At 38.5% G+C, this 24,810-nt stretch overlaps 5 protein-coding genes across 9 annotated transcripts; 3 read left to right on the forward strand and 2 right to left on the reverse strand.

Moving 5' to 3' along the window:
• Positions 1-40: 40 nt before the first annotated feature.
• On the reverse strand, positions 41-2,395 carry LOC106651229 (protein prenyltransferase alpha subunit repeat-containing protein 1). Of its 2 annotated transcripts, none has more exons than XM_014369667.2 (2): positions 1,678-2,395; positions 41-1,587 (listed from the first exon to the last, which is right to left on the reverse strand). In XM_014369667.2, the coding sequence occupies exon 2, from the start codon at positions 1,400-1,402 to the stop codon at positions 101-103; it is 1,302 nt and encodes a 433-aa protein (XP_014225153.1). In that variant the 5' UTR covers positions 1,403-1,587; positions 1,678-2,395; the 3' UTR covers positions 41-100. The 2 variants fall into 2 exon arrangements, with proteins under 2 accessions (XP_014225153.1, XP_014225154.1); XM_014369668.2 differs by having other exon boundaries at positions 41-1,599.
• Positions 2,322-8,099, forward strand: LOC106651226 (WD repeat-containing protein 35). The gene is made up of 2 exons (XM_014369666.2): positions 2,322-2,411; positions 2,491-8,099. The coding sequence occupies exon 2, from the start codon at positions 2,586-2,588 to the stop codon at positions 6,324-6,326; it is 3,741 nt and encodes a 1,246-aa protein (XP_014225152.1). The 5' UTR covers positions 2,322-2,411; positions 2,491-2,585; the 3' UTR covers positions 6,327-8,099.
• Positions 8,100-8,181: 82 nt separating this feature from the next.
• Positions 8,182-14,419, reverse strand: LOC106651168 (dnaJ homolog subfamily C member 16). Of its 3 annotated transcripts, none has more exons than XM_014369558.2 (13): positions 13,918-14,419; positions 12,208-12,510; positions 12,076-12,142; positions 11,823-12,013; positions 11,451-11,731; positions 11,124-11,314; positions 10,725-11,056; positions 10,345-10,648; positions 10,122-10,270; positions 9,744-9,977; positions 9,456-9,669; positions 9,244-9,339; positions 8,182-9,167 (listed from the first exon to the last, which is right to left on the reverse strand). In XM_014369558.2, exons 2-13 carry the CDS (start codon positions 12,390-12,392, stop codon positions 9,045-9,047), a joined length of 2,367 nt encoding a protein of 788 aa, XP_014225044.1. In that variant the 5' UTR covers positions 12,393-12,510; positions 13,918-14,419; the 3' UTR covers positions 8,182-9,044. The 3 variants fall into 3 exon arrangements, with proteins under 3 accessions (XP_014225044.1, XP_023318305.1, XP_023318304.1); XM_023462537.1 differs by lacking the exon at positions 13,918-14,419 and adding an exon at positions 13,177-13,791; XM_023462536.1 differs by lacking the exon at positions 13,918-14,419 and adding an exon at positions 12,569-13,791.
• A 1,140-nt stretch (positions 14,420-15,559) lies between these two features.
• LOC106651224 (anaphase-promoting complex subunit 10) lies at positions 15,560-17,177 on the forward strand. Of its 2 annotated transcripts, none has more exons than XM_014369663.2 (4): positions 15,560-15,906; positions 15,980-16,232; positions 16,302-16,994; positions 17,087-17,177. In XM_014369663.2, exons 1-3 carry the CDS (start codon positions 15,885-15,887, stop codon positions 16,591-16,593), a joined length of 567 nt encoding a protein of 188 aa, XP_014225149.1. In that variant the 5' UTR covers positions 15,560-15,884; the 3' UTR covers positions 16,594-16,994; positions 17,087-17,177. The 2 variants fall into 2 exon arrangements, with proteins under 2 accessions (XP_014225149.1, XP_014225150.1); XM_014369664.2 differs by having other exon boundaries at positions 15,983-16,232.
• Positions 17,002-24,746, forward strand: LOC106651223. The gene is made up of 17 exons (XM_014369662.1): positions 17,002-17,215; positions 18,730-18,866; positions 18,939-19,167; positions 19,248-19,800; positions 20,039-20,201; positions 20,263-20,674; positions 20,743-21,197; positions 21,261-21,403; positions 21,468-21,709; positions 21,783-22,031; positions 22,092-22,268; positions 22,337-22,494; positions 22,559-22,811; positions 22,879-23,119; positions 23,521-23,873; positions 23,936-24,253; positions 24,322-24,746. Exons 1-17 carry the CDS (start codon positions 17,128-17,130, stop codon positions 24,687-24,689), a joined length of 4,539 nt encoding a protein of 1,512 aa, XP_014225148.1. The 5' UTR covers positions 17,002-17,127; the 3' UTR covers positions 24,690-24,746.
• Positions 24,747-24,810: the final 64 nt, after the last annotated feature.

Consider the following 24,810-nt stretch of genomic DNA (forward strand, 5'->3'; position numbering starts at 1 on the left):
TATCACATTTTTATTACAATAATTAATTTTAGGAAGGAAACAATAATTAATTTTATTTACAAAATAATTTAAAAAAAATTTTGTCCTAATAACTATATTTCTACAGTTTTAATGATTCATTAAGTTGAAGATTGACATAACTTAGTAACTTATGAAAATTTAAAGCCAGTTTTCTTTGACAATTGTTTTCATGCTTTGATTTTTCAATTAAGTTTTCATTGTATAAAGTAAATGCAATACTTAAAAGGCTAGGAGATAAATTTTCATTCTTTTTTGGAACACTTCTACTTGAAATATCTTTGGATATGAATTTCACAACTTGAAAGTTATCAAAGCTTGTATTTTCATAAAAGAAGTTTTTTGCATAAGACTCTTGCATGGTGTTTAATATTATCGCTAAAAATCGTCTGTGACACCATAGTGCTTCATGACCAGGAAACATGCAAATTAATTGTTCATTCATCAAACAATCCTCTATCCAGTATGAAACACTTATAATTGACTGTTCATACGCTATACCAGGGTCCTCAATTGACTCTGTTCCATGTAGTAGATCTAAAATGTCTTTGTGGGATAAGTTGGAGAAATTTGTTGCATCATAATACTCTTTTGCAATTTTTATGAACTTAAAAATAATATCTTTTGCTAATGACAGCTGTGGAGATATCCTATCTATTTCTAAATTATGCAATAATAGTAGTTTCAACAAAACTTGTCTATAACTCAATCCACTATAATCTGAAATGTGAGAACAACACCATTTTCTGGAATCTTGCCATTCCTTCCTTAAAAATAAATTAAATTGTTCTGGATATGATTTTTTTATCTCTGTAAGCACATGGCTTCGGTAACTCCAGGCGTGACAATTATTTTTATATCTTTCTGCTGCCATATCACAAGTTTGCATTTCTTTTTGGAACAGTAACAACAGATTGATACTCAAGTCATTTTTTCTTTGGAGAACATAATTCAAAATCCAACTTCTGTAAGAAAATGCTTCGAAACATTTTGGTTTGAAATATAAAACAATACCAATAAAACGCAATTCTTCCAGTGAATCAATTTTGCCACATCTTACAAATTCTCTTCTCATATTCCAAAATGTAGAAATGTCAGGATTCAATAATAATGCTCCAAATAACCAGCGAGATAGGGTCAATGTATCCGTTCTTCTTAAAATATTTTTTCTTGATTCTATCAAACTATGGTAAACATAACAAAAAAGTGGCTTGACACACCATGATTCTAAGCCTACAGCATTCTCATCATAATGTACTGGTGACTTGTTCCCATTATCTTCAGCGGGTATAATTTCAAAACTTGATAAGTTTTGATTTTTCTTAAAAATATTTTCAAGGTCTGATAAAATCCTTTCAGCCGCAGGAAAGCTTTCCTCCAGCATTTTACAGGCAGCGTCAATTATTGCTTATACGTTTTTCTATCTAAAAGACTTATACTTATCAAATGACTAAAGGTGTCCCATTAATAAATGTAAACATTTGTAATGCTTTGGACAAAGTTTTGCTCTATTACGAGCTCGTACTGTACGCACAAAGTCTAATGTACCAAGGAGTTGAAAAATGCCTCCTGCAAAAATAACTGTATTAAATACATAAAGAAAAACTTTAATTGAAAATGATAATGAATGTGGGTGCTGATAGTTGAGATTTCGATTACCTATCAGAGCTGACTTTATTTCCATTCATGCGAGTATAATATTGTTGCATCGATACGTGCCCGTCAGTCCCATAGACGTAGAATGATGCATACAGAAGAAGTAGATATAACTAAGGTTTCGTCCTTACTAGTTGGCTCGTAAATAGTATATATCTGAGCTGCAGGTGTATACGTGTGTAGCATGTTTTTATACTTATATAGGCAAGTATAGGAGTAAAGAGTAGCGTTGGTGCGCCCTTCAAGTATACATAGCAGGCGGCATAGCACTTGATTCATTTATTGCAGCGCGTATAAGGTGCGACACACCTGCTGAGTGCGGTCACTGCCGCTGTGCGTTAATGCCCGTTGCCGCGGGAGCTGCCGTTATTTTGCCTCTTGGCGTACGTGTAAAGTTGCTGTTGCTGCTGCTGCTGCTGCTGCTGCCTGACGCAGTCGCGCCGATGCACTGACTGCGGCACAAGTGCACTGCCACTATAACGAGTCTCGGAAGTCTCGGAACTGCTCGGTCAGGCTTTATCGTGTTTCGCTGTGTGCGGCAAGCGTTGCAGTTCGCAGCGCTCACAGAGACTTAGGTTATGAGCTTTGGTTTGTTATGATCGTTGACGCGTAAACAAGCCAATCGCAGATCGTACGTTAAAGTCAGTCGTGCGCACGTAAAGCGCAGCAGCCAAGAGCTCAATTAAATCGAGAAGCCCGCAAAAAGATGAGCCGCCCGATGAGCTGCGAGAGATGAGGTACGTAGGGGCAGATTATTCAAGCTATCTATGCGCTACGATGCCATAGCGATAATCGAATCGGCGCTTTTGCTCGCAGGCCTAACGTAAAAAGTTGGACGCGCTGAATAGCTCTGTGATCGTTGAAAGATCGGGAAGTTGGTACAAGGGAGAATCAGCGCTCGCAGCGTCGCGATGTACGTGTACTTGAGCAAGAAAATAGCCATCCCCAACAACGTCCGACTGAACTGTATAGCATGGAACCAAAAGAAGGGCTACATCGCCGTGGGTGGAGAGGATGGCCTGCTGAAGGTCATCAGGGCCGACACGAGCTCGTCTAGTGGCGGCGGCAACAGCCAAACAACATCAACGACAAGCACGACGACGACGACGACGACGACAACGACGACAACGACGACAACGGCTGCCGAGCCGACGAGCAACAGCAGCGGTGGAAAGGGGGGCCGCAACAGCACGAACAACGCGTCGAGCAGCCTCAGCATGAATCAGAGCCTCGAGGGCCACAACGGCCACGTGCAGGTGGTCACCTGGAACGAGGAGCACCTGAAGCTGACGTCGAGCGACCAGAACGGCGTGATAATCGTCTGGATGCTGTTCAAAGGCTCCTGGTACGAGGAGATGATCAACAATCGCAACAAGTCCACGGTCAGAGGCATGTGCTGGAGCTCGAACGGCCTGAAGATCTGCATCGTGTACGAGGACGGGGCGGTGATCGTCGGCTCGGTCGAGGGCAACCGGATCTGGGGCAAGGACCTGAAGGGCCTCGTGCTGACGGCGGTGCAGTGGTCGCCGGACGCGAAGCTCCTGCTGTTCGGCTCGAACGGCGGCGAGGCGCACCTGTACGACGAGCAGGGCACGTTCCTGACGAAGCTCGACAACATCGGCCAGGGCCAGGGCCAGGCGATCGTCTCGCTCCAGTGGTACGACGGCCAGAACGGCTACGTGGCCGAGGACTGTCCGGTGCTGGCCGTCTGCTACCAGAACGGCAAGCTGTACCTGCTGCGGGACGCCAGCGACGACACGCCCATCACCGTGGACTGCCTCATGAGCGTGAGCTGCTGCGTCTGGAACGGCTACGGCTCGCTGCTGGCCGTGGCCGGCACCTCCCTCAGCCACGAGCGTCGCGACTCCAACGTCATCTCGTTCTACTCGCCGTTCGGCGAGCAGCTCAAGATCCTCAAGATCCCCGGCAAGGAGGTGAGCGGCTGCAGCTGGGAGGACGGCTCCTTGAGGCTGGCCCTCTCGGTCGACTCCAACATCTACTTCGCGAACGTGCGGCCGGACTACAAGTGGGCCTACTTCGGCCACACGGTCGTCTTCACGGACGAGCGGGTGGGCCGCGACGGGGTCTGCGTCACCTTCTGGAACACCCGGACGAACGCGCGCTACTTCAAGTACGTGCGGGCTCTGCTGGCGGTGGCGGCGCACGGCGAGCACTGCGTCCTGGCGGCCCGCAACGAGGTCGGCCAGGGCCCCGAGCGCTTCGTCCTCTACGTCTGCAACGCCATCTCGACGCCGCTCGACACCAAGTACCTGGACCTCGAGCCGAGGCAGCTCTGCATGAACGCCACCACGGTCGTCGCGGCGATGCGCAGCCACTTTCTCCTCTGGAACTTTCGAGCCCCGCGCAGCTCGGCCCTCCAGCCGGCGAGGCTGCGCCGCGAGAAGGTCTACCACGTCGACGACACGCCCACGGGCACCGTCGAGATGGCCGCCGCTACGAGCCCACCGAGCACTGCCACTGACTCGCTCGAGCTGCCCGTGGCCCGGGAGAGCTCGGCCGGTCGCCGCGACACCGCTGACCCGATCTGCAGTATCTGCTGCAGCGACAAGCTCCTGCTGCTGGGCCGAGAGTCGGGCATGCTGCAGCAGTACGGCCTGCCCCAGGTGACGCTGAGCAAGCGCTACGCGACGGCGCGACGGCCCTGCCTCATGGCCATCAACAGCGACTCGACGCGGGCCGCCATCGTCGACGGCCAGGCGCTGCTGCGTCTCCTCGAGCTAGCTCCGAGCACCGGACCAAGCTCCGTGCTCGGCCGATCTAGTAGCGTCGAAGCCGCCAACGCCGCCAACGCCGACGACGACGAGGAACGCGAACGCCTCGAGGACGTGGCCAAGTTCGAGCGCAAGGACGCCTGGGCGGTCTGCTGGGCGCAAGACAACCCGCGACTGCTGGCCGTCATGGAGAAGAGCCGCATGTACATCTTTCGCGGCCTCGAGCCCGAGGAGCCGATGAACTGCGCCGGCTACGCCTGCTGCTTCAAGGACCTCGAGATCCGCTGCGTGCTGCTGGACGAGCTCGTGCGACAGCCCGAGTCGGCGGGCCCCGAACTGCTGCAGGACCTCGAGGTCAAGTCGCTGCGCGACACCCGCGACCTGTTGGCTCGGGTCGGCCCCAAGGAGGCCGAGGCCTTCGTGCGCGAGCGGCCCCACCCGAGGCTCTGGCGTCTGCTGGCCGAGCACGCGCTCCGGGCCCTGGACCTCGACGAGGCCGAGAACGCCCTGGTGCGCTGCGCCGACTACCTGGGTATCCGCTTCGTCAAGCGGCTGCGCGGCATGCACGACGCGGGCCTGCGTCGCGCCGAGGTCTTGGCCTACCTCGGCGAGTACGACGCGGCCGAGCGCGCCTACCTCGAGCTGGACCGGCGCGACCTGGCCGTGACGCTGCGGCTCCGACTGGGCGAGCAGCCCCGAGCCCTCCAGCTGATGCGCCTCTCGACGACCAACCTCGGCACCGGCAGCGGCGACGCCCCCTCGAGCAACGTCTTGTCGGACGCGATGCTCGAGCGCGCCGAGGCCAGCTGGGGCGAGCAGCTAGCCCTCGGCCAGCAGTGGAGGGCGGCCAGGGAGCACTTGGAGCGCGGCGGCGCCCTCGAACGCCTCCTCGACTGCCACTACCGCCTGGAGGAGTACGAGCAGCTGGCGGCGGTGGCTGCGCGCCTCCAAGAGCCCAACGCCCTGAGGCGCGCCGGTCGCATGCTCGCCTCCGTGGGCATGGTTCAGCAGGCCGTGGCTTGCTTCGTGCGTTGCGCCGAGCTGCGCCTGGCCGTGGACACGTGCGTGCGCGCCAACCGCTGGGAGCAGGCCCTCGAGCTGGCGCGAACCTGGCGCCTGCCCGGCATCCCCGAGCTGCTGGCCAAGTACGCGCGCCACCTTCTGTCGGCCGGTCGGCGGCTTCAGGCCGTCGAGCTCTACCGTCAAGCCGATCGACCCCTCGAGGCGGCCCGTCTACTGCTGGATCTCGCCCGAGAGCAATCGGCCAGTGCGCCGCCGCTCAGGCTCAAGAAGCTCTACGTGCTCGCCGCGCTGCTGGCTCAGGAGGCTCTGGGCCGCGCCCGGCCGGCCGGACTCTTGGCGGGCCTCGCCGAGGCTGCCGGGGCCGAGGATGCCAGGCTCCTCGAGGAAGCCTGGCGAGGAGCCGAAGCTTATCACTTTTTGCTGCTGGCGCATCGTCAACTCTACGCCAGCGAGCCAGAGGCGGCCATGCGAACGGCCCTCCGTTTACGCGAGTACGAGGAGCTGCTCGAGCAGGAGCCGCTCTACGCGCTGCTGGCCTTGGCGAGCTGTGCCTGCCGTGCCCTCGCGACCTGTTCCAGGGCCTTCGTGCGACTCGAGGCTATCGATCCGCGTTACGAGGAATTGGCTCTGGAGTTGTTTGGGGCGCGCCCACCTCGGGACGCTAAAGCTCCCTCCAAGGCCGAGTGCATCAGCTGCGAGAGTCTCGTACCGGATTACTGCGTTGCTTGTCCCAATTGCGCTAGTCCGTTTCCGGCTTGCGTTGTCACCGGCCGACCTCTCATGAACCTCGCCTCGGCTTGGCTCTGTACCGTCTGCAAGCACTACGCCGTTTCGGAACGCGAAGTTGTTAATATCAACAGTTGTCCGCTCTGTCACAGCATTATCACGTACATGTGAGCTCGTATGGAATTTCTCGTGTTTTCGGCTGCATGTATCCAATTGTCGTGTAATACGTAGTACAAATCAATTAGTTACTGCACGCCCGAATTTGATTCATTGGCATTTTTATGTAGGATTTAAGAACTTGTAAGAGTTACTCGCACACGTTTAATTAATTTCGACTACTTATGATCTCACTGAAAGTATTAATTATGTATACCTTTTTAGTATAAAACTGTTAAGAATTTATCAAAGCCAAAAGATTTTATTAATACTGTTGTATCAAATCAACACTTCACAAGTGCTTTTCAACAAAGATACATCCAAGGAGTTAGATAACGTAAAAATAAACCTAGTTAATAAGTAAAGATGTATTTATTTTTCATGTCATCAAATATGTCGTATTTATGGATTTCAACTATTTTTTTGTTAATAAAATTTTTAAACTAGAAACATAATGTACACTTTTTTGATCCTTCTTAACCAACTGAGATTCAGTAATCAATCGTCTAATAATTATTTTATATATAATGGTTATAAATTAAAAATCGATTCATAAATTATTCGTAGTTGTATCATACAATTTTATTTTATAAATTCAATTCATCACACTCTCAAAATTTAATTTCACGTATAATCGCAACTGTTCTCACACATCATTTACGTTTTACTATAAGAATCGTGTATAGTCACGGATAATTTTATTTAATCAAAGAACCATTAAAATTTATGTTTTTTATATAAAACATTTTGTCATGTGCACGTGTTTATGCTCCTTCTTGATGCATTTGACTCATTCGTGCGAGCGAGTGGCGCGATGCATAAATGAATACAAATAATTAAATAAATCAACGTTCAAGTATAAACATTGAACACATTTGTATACTTATTTATCATATGTTCATGAATTTTTCACTAATGCACAGATATGAGTGAAAGTAATTTATAATTATGAAAAAAAGCACACCTTTTGTTCCCGATAAAAGTATTTCCGATACCTAATATATTTTATTATATAACTGAGGTTATCGAAAATTCTTGATTCGAACAAGTTTTATGATTAGAAGATGCTTTGAAAGAGAAACAAACCGCGTTTAATGAAGTGCTGGAATTTTTTGACTCACTCACAGCTCTTGAAAGATATGATACGGGATGATTATAGTACTAGATTTGTATGGAGACAGACGCGTGACCATGATTTACAATTCGGAGTATCGTCGAAGTTTGTTCGTACAGAATCTCAAGTAAAATCCATATATATATTCTTATTTCTAAACGCGTACAGATTCTGTTTGTATATTTTCGATACTACCAAATGCAAATTTCATACATAATTTACATTAAAATAACGTCATTTATTTCATCATTATAATTCACATTAAAGTCATTCCAGCCTGCACCCGGCGCATCGTGAATTAAAACATTTTTAAAAGCTCCATTGTTAAATATTATCGCTCGTATTCAGCATTCAAATCTCAAAATAAATGCTCTATTTTTCAAACACACTCAAAACGCATCAGCGAAAATAAAAAACGATCGAATTCTTTTGCAACAAAGGTGATCAATCGTTCTTTCAGTCAATGCCTTACATCATAGTATTCACGTATTCTGGTCAAAAAATGACCGAATATTATATTATTAATTAAAATTTATCTAATCTATAACAACTCCTTTGACGCCAAGACTTGAAAATTAAACTTTGAATCTTTAATGTCCATTCACACAGGCTAAGTATAACATTCGCGAATTACAATTTCGACGATTTTGTATGATAACAAATAAAATAATTGCACAGCAAACACGTACTATTATTGTTTTTTAGTAATCCAAATTATGCGGTCTTTCAGCTAATTATATAAGTAAAACTTTGCTATTTTAGGTTTTGTGATTACTTTTATTTTACAAATAATTTACGATGAAGTTGTTCGTATTTAAGTACCATACCGATTGTACGAGATATTTTCTAAGTAAGACATCAAATTGAAAAATAAAAATATTTTCGAAGGTATCTATACATTCATTAATTAATGTACATAAACACCTATGCATCATAATTTTTAATACAAATTTATCAAATGTGTTTTTTTAACATTTCATTTATATAAGTATTTCAACACTAAGCATTGATATTTAATACATGTATATTTTTTCATAATTTTCCTATATTTTTTTTTAAATGTTGTAAACATTATTTCATTTTATTTCATATTAAATTGAAAAAAATTCGAAAACGTCAAATTGAATTATTTGTAAGCTGGCAGTGAACAGGATAATTATTTGTATGTATTCTGAATAAAACTAAATTTCGATAAGTGCTACGATCATAAAAAAATATATCTGACTAGTTATAAATTAATTTATAACAATTTCGGAAATGCAAATATATTTTTCAATACGCAGTGATGCAAAAAACACTGATTATTTTAAGATCCTGATTAAATTTGAAATTTAATATTTCTAATGCATAATCTTTCTAATACCGAGATATTCACAAATAATATAATATTTTGCAGTTCGGTAGTGAAAAAAATTTTACGTTATTTTAATTAAAAAAAAAACTGTTAAATCAAAACAGTCATTGATGATTTAACTAGTATCTTGAAGATAAATATTATGACTAGTAACAGTACTTTATGCACTCACATTGCACACTCACTTTATTTAGATATAAATATATTTATATGTGTATATCTGTCTACAAGTTCAGCGTCACACTTTATTCTGAAAACTATACACTTAGCGTACGGGAAAGTCTGGCCAGTAATTAACATAATAGCGTTGAGTTGAACCTTCAAATAGTCTATCCAACCACATAGGTAATCCTTCTAAAAGATTTTCAGTAAACAGAATTTCTTGTGTCTGAAAATATTTTTAAAATTAAATATCTTTTACAATTTCAAATAATTACAAATCAATCATTTTGAAAAATGCTTACTTCGCAATCGGAATCGGATGAACTGTCAAACCCGATAAATGCCCCAGATTCAGCATCATTTGGATGAGCCAAACGTTTTGTCATCCTCTCCATGCGCTAAAATTCAGTAAATGTATTTATAAGTTTTAGTTCTTCAATTTTTATTTTTTTATGTATGTATTCTGAATAATCTTTTCTAATTGGAATTCCTGTTGTACTTTTTCACCACATACCTTATTACCTTTACCCTTTTTACTTTCAGGGTGTTTTGCATGGTACATGCAAAAATATTTTCGATGACCATTTAATGAAAGAACTGTTCCTACACAGTTTTTAGCGTTGATTTTCAGGTTCCTTTCTTCAGGAAGGCATAAAGTTAATAAATTTTTGTACCACTCTAGACCACGTTCCATGGATAAATGACAAAACATTAATGGCACATTTTTCCTATGAACACAAATATACTTGACATTCTAATATAAATTACTTTTACTAAATGGATAATAAATAATATTTATTACCTATAAGGCCAAACAGCTTTGTGGAAAGCTGGTATTAATTTTAGTTTTGAGTCTTTATCAACAAGCAAAACAATAGTTCTGCATCCAGGTTTTAGCAGTCGAACAAGACGATTGTAAGTTTCCGTTCGCATTTCATAAAGCTTGAGCTGTTTTTGTGTTACTTGTGCTGTTGGTGTTTTGACTTTTTCAGAATTTTTTTCATTTTCAGCTTGTATACTGGCTTCTTCTGCCGCACTGCAATTAAAAATATTGTTGATTTCAGTACAATGAAAGCATTGAAAATACTCAAAATTATAAATGATTAAAGTTTACACAGCATGAACAATTCAATGGATAAATAACATAATATAGATTTAAGTTTAATAAGTTTTTACTTACATTAAATACGTCATTGCTTTAGCAAGAATTACTATCACTATGAATGATCCTAATACAGACAATACCGACAACACTTGTGCTCTGGTACAATTTTCCAAAATATAATCAAACATCATTATTGTTTTTTTTATGAATTTCTCATTTCGACTCTAAAATTGAAGATGATAATTTTTTACTTTAAAAATGTGAGAAAGAGGAGTGAATTTTTTGTACCAAATCTTACCAAAGCATGTTCATCTGAAAGTTCCTGTACTTCAGCAGCGTAAGGTAATGCTTCATTAGAACGCAATAATTTTTTAATGTTTTGCTCTAAATTCAAACGAGTTTGATTCCACTGATCTTCATTAGAAGTTACTTGAGACCAGGCAGATTTGAACCATTCATACTTTACATGACTAGAGTCTCGTCTCCAAATAATTACAATATGATGCAGAGGATCAGATGGACTACTTTCACTAGCCATAAGAGCTGATAAGAACTGTGGTTGTGTTTCTTTGAATAAATAAGCATATCGAACTCTTTCAGGGCTATAAAATGAAATCATATAAGTATCAGCAGCAATCTAAAAGTTGTTAAACTTTATTATTAAAATTAATAAAATACCTGTGAGGTGCAGCTAAAGCAGCTTGTCTGAATTTATGCCTCATTGTTTCATATTCATTAGTATTTTCAGTAATAAGAACAGCACACAAATGTTTCCTTGAATTTTGCCACACTTGAGGGCACACAGAATCCAACATAGCCTGATTAGAAAGTCTTGGCAAAATTAAAAATCGATTACTGTTGATAATATTGTGCATTGTATCAGTTGGAATATCTTGCATACTAATTGACGCAACAGGCTTTTCTACATTTTCATTAAAGAGTAATAAGGTGTCCGCATCTTGAGAAATCTTATACTTTTCCATTATACCTTTAGCGTTTTTACTTCCAGTCTACAGAAAATATGTAAATTTATCAGCAATTTTTAATTTTATCATTGCTAAAAAGTAAAAAATGTACCTGTACAAAACCAAAAGTTACATGGTCCCTATGTTGTAAGGCAACAGCCAAGTACCTAATCCTTGGTTTATCTTTATTTTCAAATATAAGGGCTCTAATTCTATTATCTGTCCAACCATTCAGAAAATTTTCTACATTATCGTCATTTATTTTATGCAGAAGTTTGTATGGAAATTTACTTCTCAGGAAATCTACAAGTAAACAATTAAAAATTTATAATAAAATTTTAGCTTTAAGAACTACATTATCTGGTTTAGGCACAGTACCAAAATGTATTCAATTAATTGTTATTTTAAACTATATTTGACAATTGTTTACAGTACTTACCAACAATTTTTTGAACACTGAATAAAGTTTCTTTGTAAGCAAAAGTATGACCATCGATCGTAAGAACTAAATATGGTAAGGAGCGGACACCCAATTTATTTAATAATGCTGTTTCTTTTTGCGCATGGACAGTGTGAAGGCTAATTCCAAATGGCTCCAGCTCATCAATTAGCCGCCGCCATATAGGCTCGACTTGTAAGCAAGCAAAACACCAGTCTGAGTAAATGAGAATTAAATGCGGCATACGATAACTTTTTGGTACAACAGTATTTTCAAAGGCTCTGAAATGAAAAGCATAAATATGATCATACAAAAACCTTAAGTAAGGATAAAAAAATTTTCATTTAAATGATAAGAAACTGTTAACTCTACTTATAAGTGATGCTCATTTCATGAAAAAGACTGATATCCCTGCTTTGATAATGAAATTTGTTAAATCCAGATAATAAATCTTCAAAGGGATCTCCTCCATCAAAATGATTTTCTCTTTTGTGTACTGGTATTCCTTCTTCAGTAATTCCATGGTAATCAAATTTTTTTCTTCTTTCTGGATCTGATAGAAGCTAAAATACACAAGTTTATGTAAAATTTTCATTGCAGTAGTTCTTTTAATATAATTCTATACCTCATAAGCTCTAGTTATTTCAACAAATTTGGCCTCAGCCTCTGGATGATTAGTTTTGTCTGGATGCCTGAATTTATTAAAAATGTTGATAAATAATTCAAAAATTTCATAAAATATTCATAAATTACAAACCATTCTCTGACTAAATTTTTGTAAGCTCTTTTGATTTCTTTAGAGTCTGCTTTTCGTGAGACTCCTAAAATATTATATGGATTTCCTAAAGGCTCTGCATTCACAGGTGACAGTTGCAAGGTGGCACAGAGCCCTAGTAAAAGTACAGAAACTCTCACTGCACAAGAGGATAAGTTTAATCTCATTATGATTGATTATCTTGTATCAACATTCAATTGATCAGAAATCTCTAAAAAATTGTCACTCTGAAAATCCTATTTTTAGATGCACTCGAAATCTTGACATTGTCTCGATATCTGGAAGCTGGAAATTCAATATTTATTTTTTATAAACAATGTGTCATTTAAACTCATTTTTTTACTTTCTAGAAAGTAACGAGTAGTTCATGGGTTAAACGTTTTCGTGAGCAATAATTTACAGTGTCTCAAAGATGCGCTTTAGCAATGGTGTTTCATGCAAACAATAATCACATAAAACTTGACGCAAATAAAATTCGATGAAAGAAAAAAAGTCAGAATGAAAAAGAGGAATGAAACACGAGATATATCAGAGGACTCGTATTACACCGTGTGATGATAACTTTAATTTCACAAATGTACGGGTGTTTCAAACGAAAACTAGCAGAAGAGATTTAAGTCCACGCGATTGTCAGAGAGTCAGAGAGAAGCGCATGAGAAGATGCAGTTAAACGCGTACTTTGAGCTAAATCTTATGTGAGTTTTATCTTACACGAATGCACATAATGAGATACTGTGCAGTATAGAATTATTAATGCATAAAAAATAGACAATTAATATAAATAAAAATGAATCATTGTTTCACCAACGACAACGAAATAAAGGCAGAAATTTTCACGCGCTAAGGAAAATATCTCTCTCGTATTCAACGAGCCCATAGAAATTTGGAATTTGGGAGCCAGCGATTGGGATGCGCGATCCTGTATCGGTGTACGTTGGTGATTTAGCTTACAATCATCTTTAAAAATCGTTCATCTAGATCGATTTTGATTTTGCTATAGCTATAATACGGCAACGATGGATGGTCCGAAACGATGATCAAGAAAGACAGGTAACGTATACGTAGAGGATGGCAAGAGGTAGTTGATGAAGAGCAGCAGCGGGTGAGCTGTGCGCGCGAGGATCCCGAGGAGGCTTGGGACAGTTGGCCTTTGCTAGAAGCTATAGCTGCGCTGCTGTGCGCGCGAGGGGCATATCAGCATCGAGCAGAGCAGTAGTTAGTCTTGGCGTATACACCTAGCTAGCAGCACACGCACATACGAGCGAGAAGAATAGACAAGAGGCAGAGTGTTACAAAAATAGACTGCGACAGATCAACACACACGGCCGCGGCTACTAGCTACTGGCGATCGTGTCGAGTGGCGAGTGCTGCTACAAGCTACAGCTCGCGAAAGCACAGCAGCTGCGCCTCGCTGACTCGGGGGACACCTCGGCGCGTTCTATCGAGACGAGAGCGATCGTCTCTCGGGGGGACACAAGGTCTAAAGGGAGCAATTGTCGATCGATGCGTTAATTTTGACTAGCCGCAGATTCGAGTGCGGATCGTTGCACGAGGTAAAGCGCAGGGAGCTTTGAGCGCTCGCGCGTCTCGCGGCTGCGATTTCGTCGGACGCACCCTACTCGGGGTTCACGATTGAATTTCCAAGGGGGGCAGAGTGTTAGCTAGCCTCCAAGTTGTAGATGTGGCACCTACCATTGGCCAGCCGAGCGGGTGGCGATCGCTCGACGTCTCGCCGCAGCTACGATCAGCAATTGTTTATGAGTGGCCAGTAGCAGGTCGCAGCGCGGCTGCCCACTGACTCCGAGGAGTGACGAAGCTCGTCGAGCTTTTCAGACACGTAGCGCAGCTCGTCATGGAGCACTACCCGCACCCAACTGTACGCGCACTCGGTTTGTTGTACGTATTCGTGATTGCGCTAAACCACTGTGCTCTGCGGCCACTGCGCCAATCCTCTATGCGCCAGTTTCGCTGCTACTCTTGCTCGATCACGCGAGACTGGGCAATTTTCCCTTGTACCCTGACTACTGACTGCTACCACTGCTCGAGTTGTTGCTGCTGATGCTGATGCTACTGATGTTTCCCTTTGCAAGATTGTCTCTTTCTCTCACTTTTAGCGTATCGTCGTCCCCTCCCACATACAATAGCAGCTCGAACATCGTCGGCTGGTCCGCAGCGAAAGCTCGACTTGCGACTGAACTGCCAGCAGCGCGACTGCTGCTCCCACCCCGCCTCGGTCGCCGCTTGCCACTATAGCGAGCAGCTCGGATAGTAGCACATCCCCTCCTTGAAATTCATCACTCGAGTCGACTGCTATAAACCCATACATATACAGCTTGTGCTTTGCACCTCAGTTTGTTTCCTGACGAGACTCTCTCTCTCTCTCTTTCTCTTGCTCTCTTGAGTAAGCTTTCACCCGCTACCCATGCTCGAGCTTCGACTTTTGCAACATTAATAATGCTCTGAGCCGCGAGCTTTTATTAGTCCATCCAAATACGTCGATACGTCAGTTTAACGCAACGACGACGCTACAAGAACATTTGCTGTCTCATTTTTTTCTTTCATTTTTTATAACTCTTGTTCTGTCCAAAATCTGGACTTACAAAGATACTTGGAAAACTTTTAATCTATTATATTACTGTACAGCGGTAACTTTGTCACGATGTTACACACAATCGGACCCTATATACTATAATGTTTCTAGGCAAACATTATTCAGTAAATAAAGCCAGAAGTACAGCTGTTTTGGACACAATTCATATCGACGTTTTGACTTTTTTTCAAAATCAATACGTGCCAACACGTGGCTATGCTTTTCTTATTTACAAACACACTCGGCAATTTTATTTGTATTTCTTAACATATTTTTCTCTTTAAAAAAAAGAGAACGATTCATCATTTTTTGAATACCATCATTCGTATTTTTTTAAAACTTAAAATGAAACTGGTAGGCAAATCTGACTGTGATAAAAAAAACGGAATTTTCAAGTCTGACGTTATGAAGTCTTAAATGAATTACAGTTTCTAAATTTAGATTCATTTTAAAATATTAAACGTTCGAAAATTTATTCTTACCGATGAGTTTAGTTAGACGAGGTATTTTTTTCTATAACGCAAGAACAAAGTCTTTTAGAAATCATCCGAATTGAAGACTTTCTCTGAACTTTACCTTAAATGCGTTCGTTACATGTTCTTTGATAGCACTACTTTTAAATAATGTTAAATAAATTAATAAATTACATGACATTTTCACGATGCAAAAATTTTGAAATTACGCGCTAATATTTGATAGGGCTTTTTCACAATCGTCACTATTGGTCTCTACGATTTGCTTGGAGGTAAAATATGCAAGGTGTTGCGGGTTTTGTAAAAAGAGAGATCTTGTTTGTTTTGCCTCCAGACAAATCAGTAAAGTGGCCAATAGTGACGACTGTGAAAAAAGCCTATTGTCATACAAATAGCAATCAGCGTGTTTTAAATTTTAATCTGTCCACACACTGACGCAACGCAACCAATAACATCAAAACCAACCTAGTGTTTACCAACGCACGTTGCGGGCAAAAATGTCATTTTTGACAAATTCTCTACAGTCAACGGTGTGATAAATTGACATGTTTCATGAAAATTGGCCACTTTTTTAACAGCATTTAAGATTCATCAAAATGAGCAAAGCAAATGCTTCAGGTATTAATTTTCATGCCAAAATATCAATATGTTTCAAGTTCAAAATATGGCTGATTAAAATGATTGTTTATAGTAGTTGTTGATCCAGTGCAAGAAGAATTAGCTGGAAGGGTTAGAGAAGTTGGAAACCATGCTATTTGGAGCTTATCTAGCTGTAAACCAGGCTTTGGTGTTGATCAACTTCGAGATGATATCACTGAAACATACTGGCAATCAGATGGACAATTACCTCATCTTGTAAATATTCAATTCAGGAGAAAAACTACAATTAGAGACATATGCATTTATACAGACTATAAGTTGGATGAAAGCTATACTCCTAGTAGGTATGAAAATAGTATCAACATTAATGTAACAAAATTCAATCATGATGATAAAAAAATTCATCTTTTTAGAATTAGCATCAGAGCTGGAACCAATTTCAATGATCTGCAAGAAGTTGAAGTAATGGATCTTAATGAACCAAGTGGGTGGGTAGTAATACCCGTAAAAGATCTTAATGAAAAACCTGTGAGAACCTTTATGATTCAAATAGCTGTCATAAGCAATCATCAAAATGGACGAGATACTCATATGAGACAAATTAAAGTTCATAGTCCAGCTGAGGATGTTCTTGGACCTCATTCTCAACTAGTGCCAGGACAATTTCTTACAAATGAGTTTCAAAGATATGCTACAATAAGATAGACATATTTTTTTGACTAAATTAGTTTGTTAACTTTTTGTGAGTTTTTGTAATTGAATATTTTTTATTTTTAAAAACATTTCAAGTTTCCCAGTATTTTGCCATATACATACTCTACTCAAATGAAATATTTTCATTTGAACTTCACTGTGATTATGGAATGTAGAAAGTGTAAACAAAAGATTAGGCTAATCTGTTTGAACTATCAACTACAATTGTAACTCTGTTAGTTAACAGGATCAGTTACATCTAATAATTTGTATAGCTAACATCATGCCTTATAAACAGGTGATCATCATCATTGTTTTTTGTCTGTTTTTACTTTTATTAAAAACTTCAATAAGTGATGACTCTGATAAAATATTTAATAATCAATTTTATAAAGACATGGCTGTAAAGTATGGTATGGATAAAGATTTTTGAAACACTTGATAGAATATTATGTGGTGATAATTTTATTATGTGTTGCTGGTTTATTTAATCATGTTCTTATAGAAAATGTTAAATTTGATAAAGAAGCTCAAAAATTGATCGATATGGAAATCAATCAATTTCTAATAGAAAAGCTTGAAAAAAAGAAGTATTTTCAAACAAGGAGATGGCATAATATTGAAAATCAAATAGGTAAATAAATAATTAAAAATTACTAAAAATTTAGTATTATATTTACAATTCATAACAATATGTACATTTTTAATTTTCATTCATGATTTATTGATGAAAATTTGGCTTCTATTCCAAAAAGTTCCTTGAATGCATGTTCTAAATTATAATTGATTAAAAATTTTGCCAATCGACTTTTATCATTATGCCCATCTGAATTAGGAAAGCATAGTTCTTGAAAATTAGAAAACTTTTTATATGTACTCATATCATTGGTAGGATCAAAATCTTTTTCTATAAATTTTATGAGTATTCTGTGCCAGTTCATGACTTTCAGTTGTTGCCAATAACATTCACAGTCTTTTAAATTTCCCTCGATGCATATAATTCCAGGTTTTCCAACAAAACTAAAGCCAGTTAAAGAATAGTCTTTTGCCATATCTACAATATTTTTTCTTTTTATTTTGCTATAAATATGATGACTGTATATCCAATAACGGCCAAAATTAATTGATTCATCTTCTCTCTTTGAACATTTTGATTTATTTATACTATTATTTATGGAAGAATCTCCAGAAAAAGAATCTGTATTGTCTTGCAGCCATGATATTAGGTTATAAATAATGGGTTCACCTTTCATCTGGGACTTCATAAAATTACTCAAAGCATTATTTAAGTTTGATTGTTCATTTCGATTCAACATTGAACATCTACAATAAACTGTTGGTTCAGCATAAGGATAATCTAACGGCAAATTTACAAGTAATTCAACTGTGCCCTGAAAAAAAATTTCCAATATAAAGGTTATCTAAATGTTTGATAATCTTGCAAAATCGTACACTTACTTTAAGAACTTTAATTTCTATGTCGTATTCCAATTTGAAAGGGAGTTCATTTCTTTTGCCTTCAATAAAGTCATTGATATCTGCCAAATTACCATGATCAGACACTGATACTTCATCAGGGTACACTGCCTGTAAAGTTTCCAATTCTGAAATTTGAGTCACTAAATTTTCTTTTACATCTGCTGATTCTGATGACATTACTGCAATTTGTTACGGTATTGCAAATGAAACTCATATGTTCACTAATTTTTCAAAATTAAGTTGTAGAATTGACAAAAAATGGTCAAAGCAATGAATCAGGAGTTTAGTAAAATTTCAAAGATATGGAATTATACGAATTTATTTTGAGCGAATAAATGAGATTCGAACGAGTACTCGTTTTTACTTTCTAGACATGAGTGCATACGCGCACTGTGTTGTCTCTTGCTATATATAATGTAAGCTGGGGAAAAAAATCCAAGTAAATATGGGTATATCAGATCGTGGTGCACAGTACACACTACGGAGACTTGGAGAATGGATAGTATAAGTACCGCGAAACCAAAGAGAGGGAATAGCAGAGCAGTGAATTGTAAGGCTTTTAAAACGGCGCACACGCAATATTGTTAATATATTGTATAATGTAACTGCTGTATAATTTAAAATCATGCAATATGTTACAAATTTTACTAATCCACGCGTTTATTTCAGATGTTTTCAGAGGACTAGAAGAAATTCTATCTTTAAATATATCGAATTTGCAAGACGTTCATTTTTTCAAGCAAGAAAATAATCAATTCTATGGATCGGTTTTAACTCTTAACGAGATAATTATATATCGTTTCTTTGTAAGTTTCAATAAAATAGTTATAACTATACGAGGCTGTTTCACAATAATAAATGGGTCTTCTAAAATTTAGGATAGTACCATAGAGCAAGTGGCCTCTCGTGAACTTGGAGGTACTTCCAACTCCAGCAAATACGATGTCAAGTCAAATGGAGATGTATTATTTGTACGAAAAGATACGGACGTGGCAATTTTTAAATTTTTCATGGAAGGCAATCGATACGAAATCGAACAGTTACAAAAAATTACCATTTCCGATATCAAAGATGTGTTTTTCGGTCGAGGATCAAGCAAGTTATTGGGTAAATTCATTTTGAACGATCTTTGTGATTCTCATTTTTTCGAAAAAACTCTATCGTGTGAAATTTCTTCGAAATTGCAGGTATTTCAACGCCATCCAAGCTTTATGTATATTCTTGGTCTGGAAAAAAATTCACTTTACTTTCTATTCTACCATTTTCTACCGAATCCGTGATCCCATTCCAGAGCAAGAATAATACATCATTCGTAACTTTGGGCGAAGAAAAGACGCGAATCTTTCAAAGCATCCGCGGTCAAATTGTACCCGTTCAAAACATACGTAGGAAATTTCATGACGGTGCATTGGTGCTGTTGAAGGATTCCAGTGACACCGAAAATCTATTGGCTTTAACGAATGAAAATCAAACAATATTATATCATCAGATTTACGATAAGATTTTCACGCCATTTCAAGAACTTCCAGCAGCCGATCAGGTTGATTCAATACATAATCACGGACAAACTATTTTATTGCTGCTGAAAAATGAGGTTGTCAAAGTGTACTTGTACGATGGTCACCGATTTGTTTTGCGAGATCACGAGCTTTTTGGCGTAGAAAAGATCGAGAAAGAAATTATCAATGACATGGAATACCTACTCGTAAAATGGGCCGATAATACCTGGAGTTTGCATAGGTTTGCCCAAGATTAATTTGATTTTTTGGAAACAATATTTTTTGTATTTCGTTTTGATTTATATTATTATAGAAGTGCCTTTAAATACATACCTATGACTCCATAATGTTTTAAAACTTTTTTTTTAATCGATTATATTGCACAATTGTATTTGTAAAGAAATATTATACATTCAGGAGTCGATTGAAAAAAATATTTAAAAAATTCACAACGATTAATTATAGTTATTTTTCGAAAGGATGCAGTGGGGTAGAATATCAAAACCTGAACTCCATAGAGAAATATTAGCTTGGTGCTTAGCAGTTAAAGATAGAACAAGAACCATACCAAAATCATTTTTAAATTTAGAAAAATCTATTCACATTATTGGAGGACGAATTAGAAGGATCAAAGCCAAAAAGGTGAGTATATGTCTTTTTGCAATTACCAAACTAAAACTATTTTTATTTTTATGATTTTTAGATCAACGGCATCACTATCGAGAAACTTGATGAGCTGAAACAAAATTACATCAATTTGATGTCACATTTCACTGAACTTAACACCCATTACACTGAGTTGAGAACAGTAAAAAGTCCTGTAAAAGTTCGCACTTTTCGCGCATCTAAAGCTCGAATAAATTGTTCCAACAATCGATGCACTGCTAAAAATCTTGTTGTGAAACATGAGTGCGATTTTACGAACAATCTAAGAAAAATTCACGACCATGATGTAGAATTAGACTACGTGCAAGTCAGGGAAATAAGTGGATTTCCGTGTCCTGCAGCTGGAATCGTGTTCAAAGATGTTAACTTTACAGGCCTGCTCAATGGTATTTCTTGGATAAATTTACTGGAAAATACTTTGAAAACAAGCGGCGATCAAATTGTTACTGGTAATTAAATATGACTTGATATAATCAGACATTTTGGCTGGTATAATAATACGTGTATACTAATACAGCCCGACATACATTCGACAAGTTGATCACATCGTCTCTCTTCGCTCAAAATATTGACATAGCTTCATCTTACACTCGTCAATCGGTCAAAACTGACGCGATTTATGCTAGAGAGCTAAAATTAAGCGATGATACCGGTCTTCTACCCCTGGATGGAAAGCCAGTCATCATGTCGGGCACTCTGCGTACGAAAAAAACTGTACTCGCTGGACCCATTGAACTACGCGGTGGCATTTACGGAGCTGGTAGCAAACGATATTCTCCAGTGGTGCACTTCTTAGACTCGACGTATCAACTAAACGGAGACTATGCACTTAATGACCTACATATTATTGGCTCATTACAAGCTAAAGATGTTACTCGACAGAAAGGCCAATCTTTGAAGGAAATAATTGATCTATCAATCTCACTCGATGCCAATGTTCCTGTAAGATTAATTTTGAGTAAAGAAAAAACGGTAAGTCGTACTGCTGCTATAAAGATATTTTTAATGAATTAAAATATTTTTTATAAAATTTAGATTTGGACCAATATCACTGTGAATACGTTACCGCATTGGCTGATGAAGACGAATTCCCATCCGGTCCAAGTAACGGGTTGGAAAATTGCTCCCAAATCTGTCATACTGTCCAACGCTCTCGTTTCGAGATTGCCGCTACCAAAGTCAGATAAAAAAATCCCTATTTATTTGTATCAATAACAATAAAGTTATTTGAATGTATTCTAGGGTAGAAACTCGAATATGCAGTGTTGGCGCCATCGCACCAGGAATCAGAACAACGAATCTGAGAGTTGAAAATATTACGGCAAAATTCATTTTGAGCGATGAAGTTTTTGGCGCTGACGAACTTGATGCTGTTTTACGAGATTCCGTAACGTCATTAAAACAAGTGGATATGTCAAAAAAACATCTCGCGGGTAGAGTGTTCGTGAAAAATGTTTATATTCATGATTTTGAAAAAAATTATGGTAAGTTCATAATTGCTTTTATTATTTTTTAATGGAAAATTTAGTTCACTTAAGGTAGAAATTATCACTGAAGGTTTGCAGAATTCAAAATTCAATTGGCTTACACCGAAAATCATAAAAGGACCACTACAATTGCAAAATTTTGATGTCAATTCAATGAATACCACAGGAACTATGAAGTTTTATTTACCTTATAAAGTCAAAAATTTAGTAGTGGGTAAAGATTTTCATGTTCGTAAGATCAACGATATTGTTATAGATAAATTATTTAGAGAAATCATTTCAAATGATGTTCAAGAGTTTTCAGGAAATATAACGTTTGGTTAGTATTGATTGTATTATTTATTTCTAAAAATAAAAATTACATAACAATTTATTACAGGATACCTTGAGGTTGACGAACTTGAAGCTATTAATAGTAATATTGATTTATCATTTCTGTATGGTAATATTAATATCGGTAATAAGGTAATCGAGACCGATTTAATTCTCGAAAATGACATAACAATATTAAACATATTATCTTTGTCTGATAATATTACTACGTACATGGTGGAAGGTGACATTTCATTCTTATCATAGACCTTCTCATCATAATGTACCAAATAAAATATTTTTTATCTGCAGGATCAGTTAAATTTAAGAAAGAACCAACTATAAAAAATTTGGATGGAAAAAGTTTACCGAAATATATATCTGAAACGTGGGTTCCTTGCAGCCCTTTTCCGCAGCCACATAAAATTCATATGGCTGATATGAATTTAACTCAATCCTTAAACGGATCTGTAAGATTTCCTTTTTTTTGTAATGCGCAGTATCCGAAATTATTTTATCGAAGAAAAATTACAGGCTTTATTGAACTCACCAAAATTTGGATATTGGAAAACTCTTCGTAATCGAGTTCTTAGTGAAACTGATGATCAAGAAATCGATGTTCCCGTACATTTGAGAAAATCTCATGTTCCTAACATCATCACGAAACCAGGTGTGATTCTTTTTTGCAGTGATGAAAAGATACATAATCTTTTGTATCAAACTTTTACAAAAGATGAAAAACCAATAATAAGGATTCCGTGGACTATTGGTAAACTGATTGTCGAAGGTAAAATATCTCAGATTGGTGATTATCAAAATAAAAATTAAATTAAATTTTGTCGATATAATTTTAGGAAATATCAAGTTACAAGGAAAACTTAATAATTTCAATTTGACTTCCGATGTTGCGCGGTACGATGTAGAAGATAACTTTGTGTCGGGGGAAACAGTTGTCAATGAACTGTTTGTTCAAAATTTGACGAGCGAAAATTTTGGTGAATGGTCCAAAGATGCTCTGTTACAGTCGAAAAGCCGTGGTTATAACATCATCTCGGGGCGTAAAGTATTCAGTACTTTTAAAACTCGCTTCATAAAGTTAGTATTTTTTATCATACATGTAAACTATCATACGTTTTTAAGTCATTCATCTCAGATTTCGATTATTCCAATTCATCTATAAAACAATATTTAAAAGAGATGTATAACATAAAAAAATGTTCATACCATTTGTGACACATTTTCATTAATCTGTTAAAGCCCAAAACTCATAAATTTTTGTTTAATTTACGATACCACAATTTTGGGTGATATGGAGGTGTAAAAATTCTACAGCCCGATTCTGAAAGTACATAAAATTATAAATAAGAAATCATGTCATTAAACATTTTACATTTTCGTGTCATCAAAAATTGTCGTATCGACAATGAAAAGAGATTCGGGGAGATTTGAATTTCATAGAAAGCAAATAGAATTGAGTAAAATATATGTTAATGTAGCCTCGAAGGTGATTTAATGGGAAAGAAGATCGAAAACTGTTTTTTAAATGGCAGTGATCAAGTGGTGCTAACTCCAACTTTTATAGAAGGATACGTTACGAGTACTTTGTTAGCCACTCAAGGTCTTGTCAATAATATTAACTTGACATCTTTTAAACACGGTTGTTTAAAGTTATGTGAGTCAGCACAAAACGTAAAATCAAAAATGGTATTCTCCGGTAATTTTAATATCGTTGGAAATCTCATAGTTCAGGAAAATTTTTCAAAAATTATTTTTAATGAGTCCAACGATGAAGAACACACAGCGTCAGGTTTGCTACCGTTAATAACTGCACTCGAAGAAATAAAACAAGGTATATAATTTTTAATTTCAATGTTAATCAAACAATGCAGTGAATTAAATTGTTACTTCTAGGTTACAAAAAGTTTTGGTATGCTTTCGAATTAGAAAAAGACATTGATATGCTTGGAAAAAATCCAATCCTCACGAACTTCAGTCACTCCAACTTTCAAGAATTGGGTGATTGTGTAATAGTGCACTTTTCGAGTATTGTATGTAACGAACTAGAGGTTTATCATCTAAAAGTGTTTATCAATGCAACGAATTTTTTGATAAACAAGATATTATCATTGGACAATGGTCCTATTATTATACAAGTCAGTGCAGGATTGAATAGTAGAATTACGATTCACGCCTACAACTCCCGCACGAAGTTCTTTGACGTTGTTGCAAGTACGAATTTTCGTTTCCTAATCTTGTGTTTTCCTACACTTTTGCATAAACAAATTATTGTACAACAGGTATTCGAAGCCCTGGAATATTACAAGCGTCTGTTGTTGCCCATGAGCAAATCATTTGGATAGTGGCACAAATGAGACTTAGTATGATGATAGTGCGCTTCGGACCGTTTGGAGAGTTAAAAAAGTACCACCTGCCTGCATCGCGATTTTTTTTACTCGATCGTGTACCTGCAAGCAATGAGCTTGTACTTGTACGACAAGATGGAATGTGGAAGCTTGATGGTCTTGATGGTCCAAGATGCGAATTTCATGTCTTAGTAAAAGCTGACCATGTAGAGAGCTTTTCAAACAGTCATGACTTTTTTATAAGACTGATTAGTGCAGGTAATGTTTCGCTTGTGCTGAAGGCACTTTACGTTGGGGTTTAATACTTTATGTAAATTTATGTTTTTTATGTTTTATATTTGTTATTTACTGTTATTTACTGTTATTTTATTTGTTATTACTTATTGTAAAAAGTAAGAAAGTCGATTTTCGTAATATTGTATT

Source organism: Trichogramma pretiosum, unplaced genomic scaffold (assembly GCF_000599845.2).
Source record: "Trichogramma pretiosum strain Unisexual culture from Peru unplaced genomic scaffold, Tpre_2.0 scaffold8, whole genome shotgun sequence".
In the NCBI taxonomy this organism is placed as follows: Eukaryota; Metazoa; Arthropoda; class Insecta; order Hymenoptera; family Trichogrammatidae; genus Trichogramma; species Trichogramma pretiosum.

Excerpts from the sequence above, each read along its gene's own strand:
- LOC106651229 (XM_014369667.2), bottom strand. The coding sequence starts at position 1,402 with ATGCTGGAGGAAAGCTTTCCTGCGGCTGAAAGGATTTTATCAGACCTT.
- LOC106651226 (XM_014369666.2), top strand. The coding sequence starts at position 2,586 with ATGTACGTGTACTTGAGCAAGAAAATAGCCATCCCCAACAACGTCCGA.
- LOC106651168 (XM_014369558.2), bottom strand. The coding sequence starts at position 12,392 with ATGAGATTAAACTTATCCTCTTGTGCAGTGAGAGTTTCTGTACTTTTA. Across the intron at positions 12,143-12,207 it reads AAAAATTTAGTCAGAGAATG|GCATCCAGACAAAACTAATC; the intron begins GTTTGTAATTTA and ends TAATAAATTCAG. Across the intron at positions 11,315-11,450 it reads CAGTGTTCAAAAAATTGTTG|ATTTCCTGAGAAGTAAATTT; the intron begins GTAAGTACTGTA and ends GTTTACTTGTAG.
- LOC106651224 (XM_014369663.2), top strand. The coding sequence starts at position 15,885 with ATGAGCAAAGCAAATGCTTCAG. Across the intron at positions 15,907-15,979 it reads GAGCAAAGCAAATGCTTCAG|TAGTTGTTGATCCAGTGCAA; the intron begins GTATTAATTTTC and ends GATTGTTTATAG. Across the intron at positions 16,233-16,301 it reads GAAAGCTATACTCCTAGTAG|AATTAGCATCAGAGCTGGAA; the intron begins GTATGAAAATAG and ends TCATCTTTTTAG.
- LOC106651223 (XM_014369662.1), top strand. The coding sequence starts at position 17,128 with ATGGAAATCAATCAATTTCTAATAGAAAAGCTTGAAAAAAAGAAGTAT. Across the intron at positions 21,710-21,782 it reads TGATTTTGAAAAAAATTATG|GTTTGCAGAATTCAAAATTC; the intron begins GTAAGTTCATAA and ends TTATCACTGAAG. Across the intron at positions 22,495-22,558 it reads CTCAATCCTTAAACGGATCT|GCTTTATTGAACTCACCAAA; the intron begins GTAAGATTTCCT and ends GAAAAATTACAG.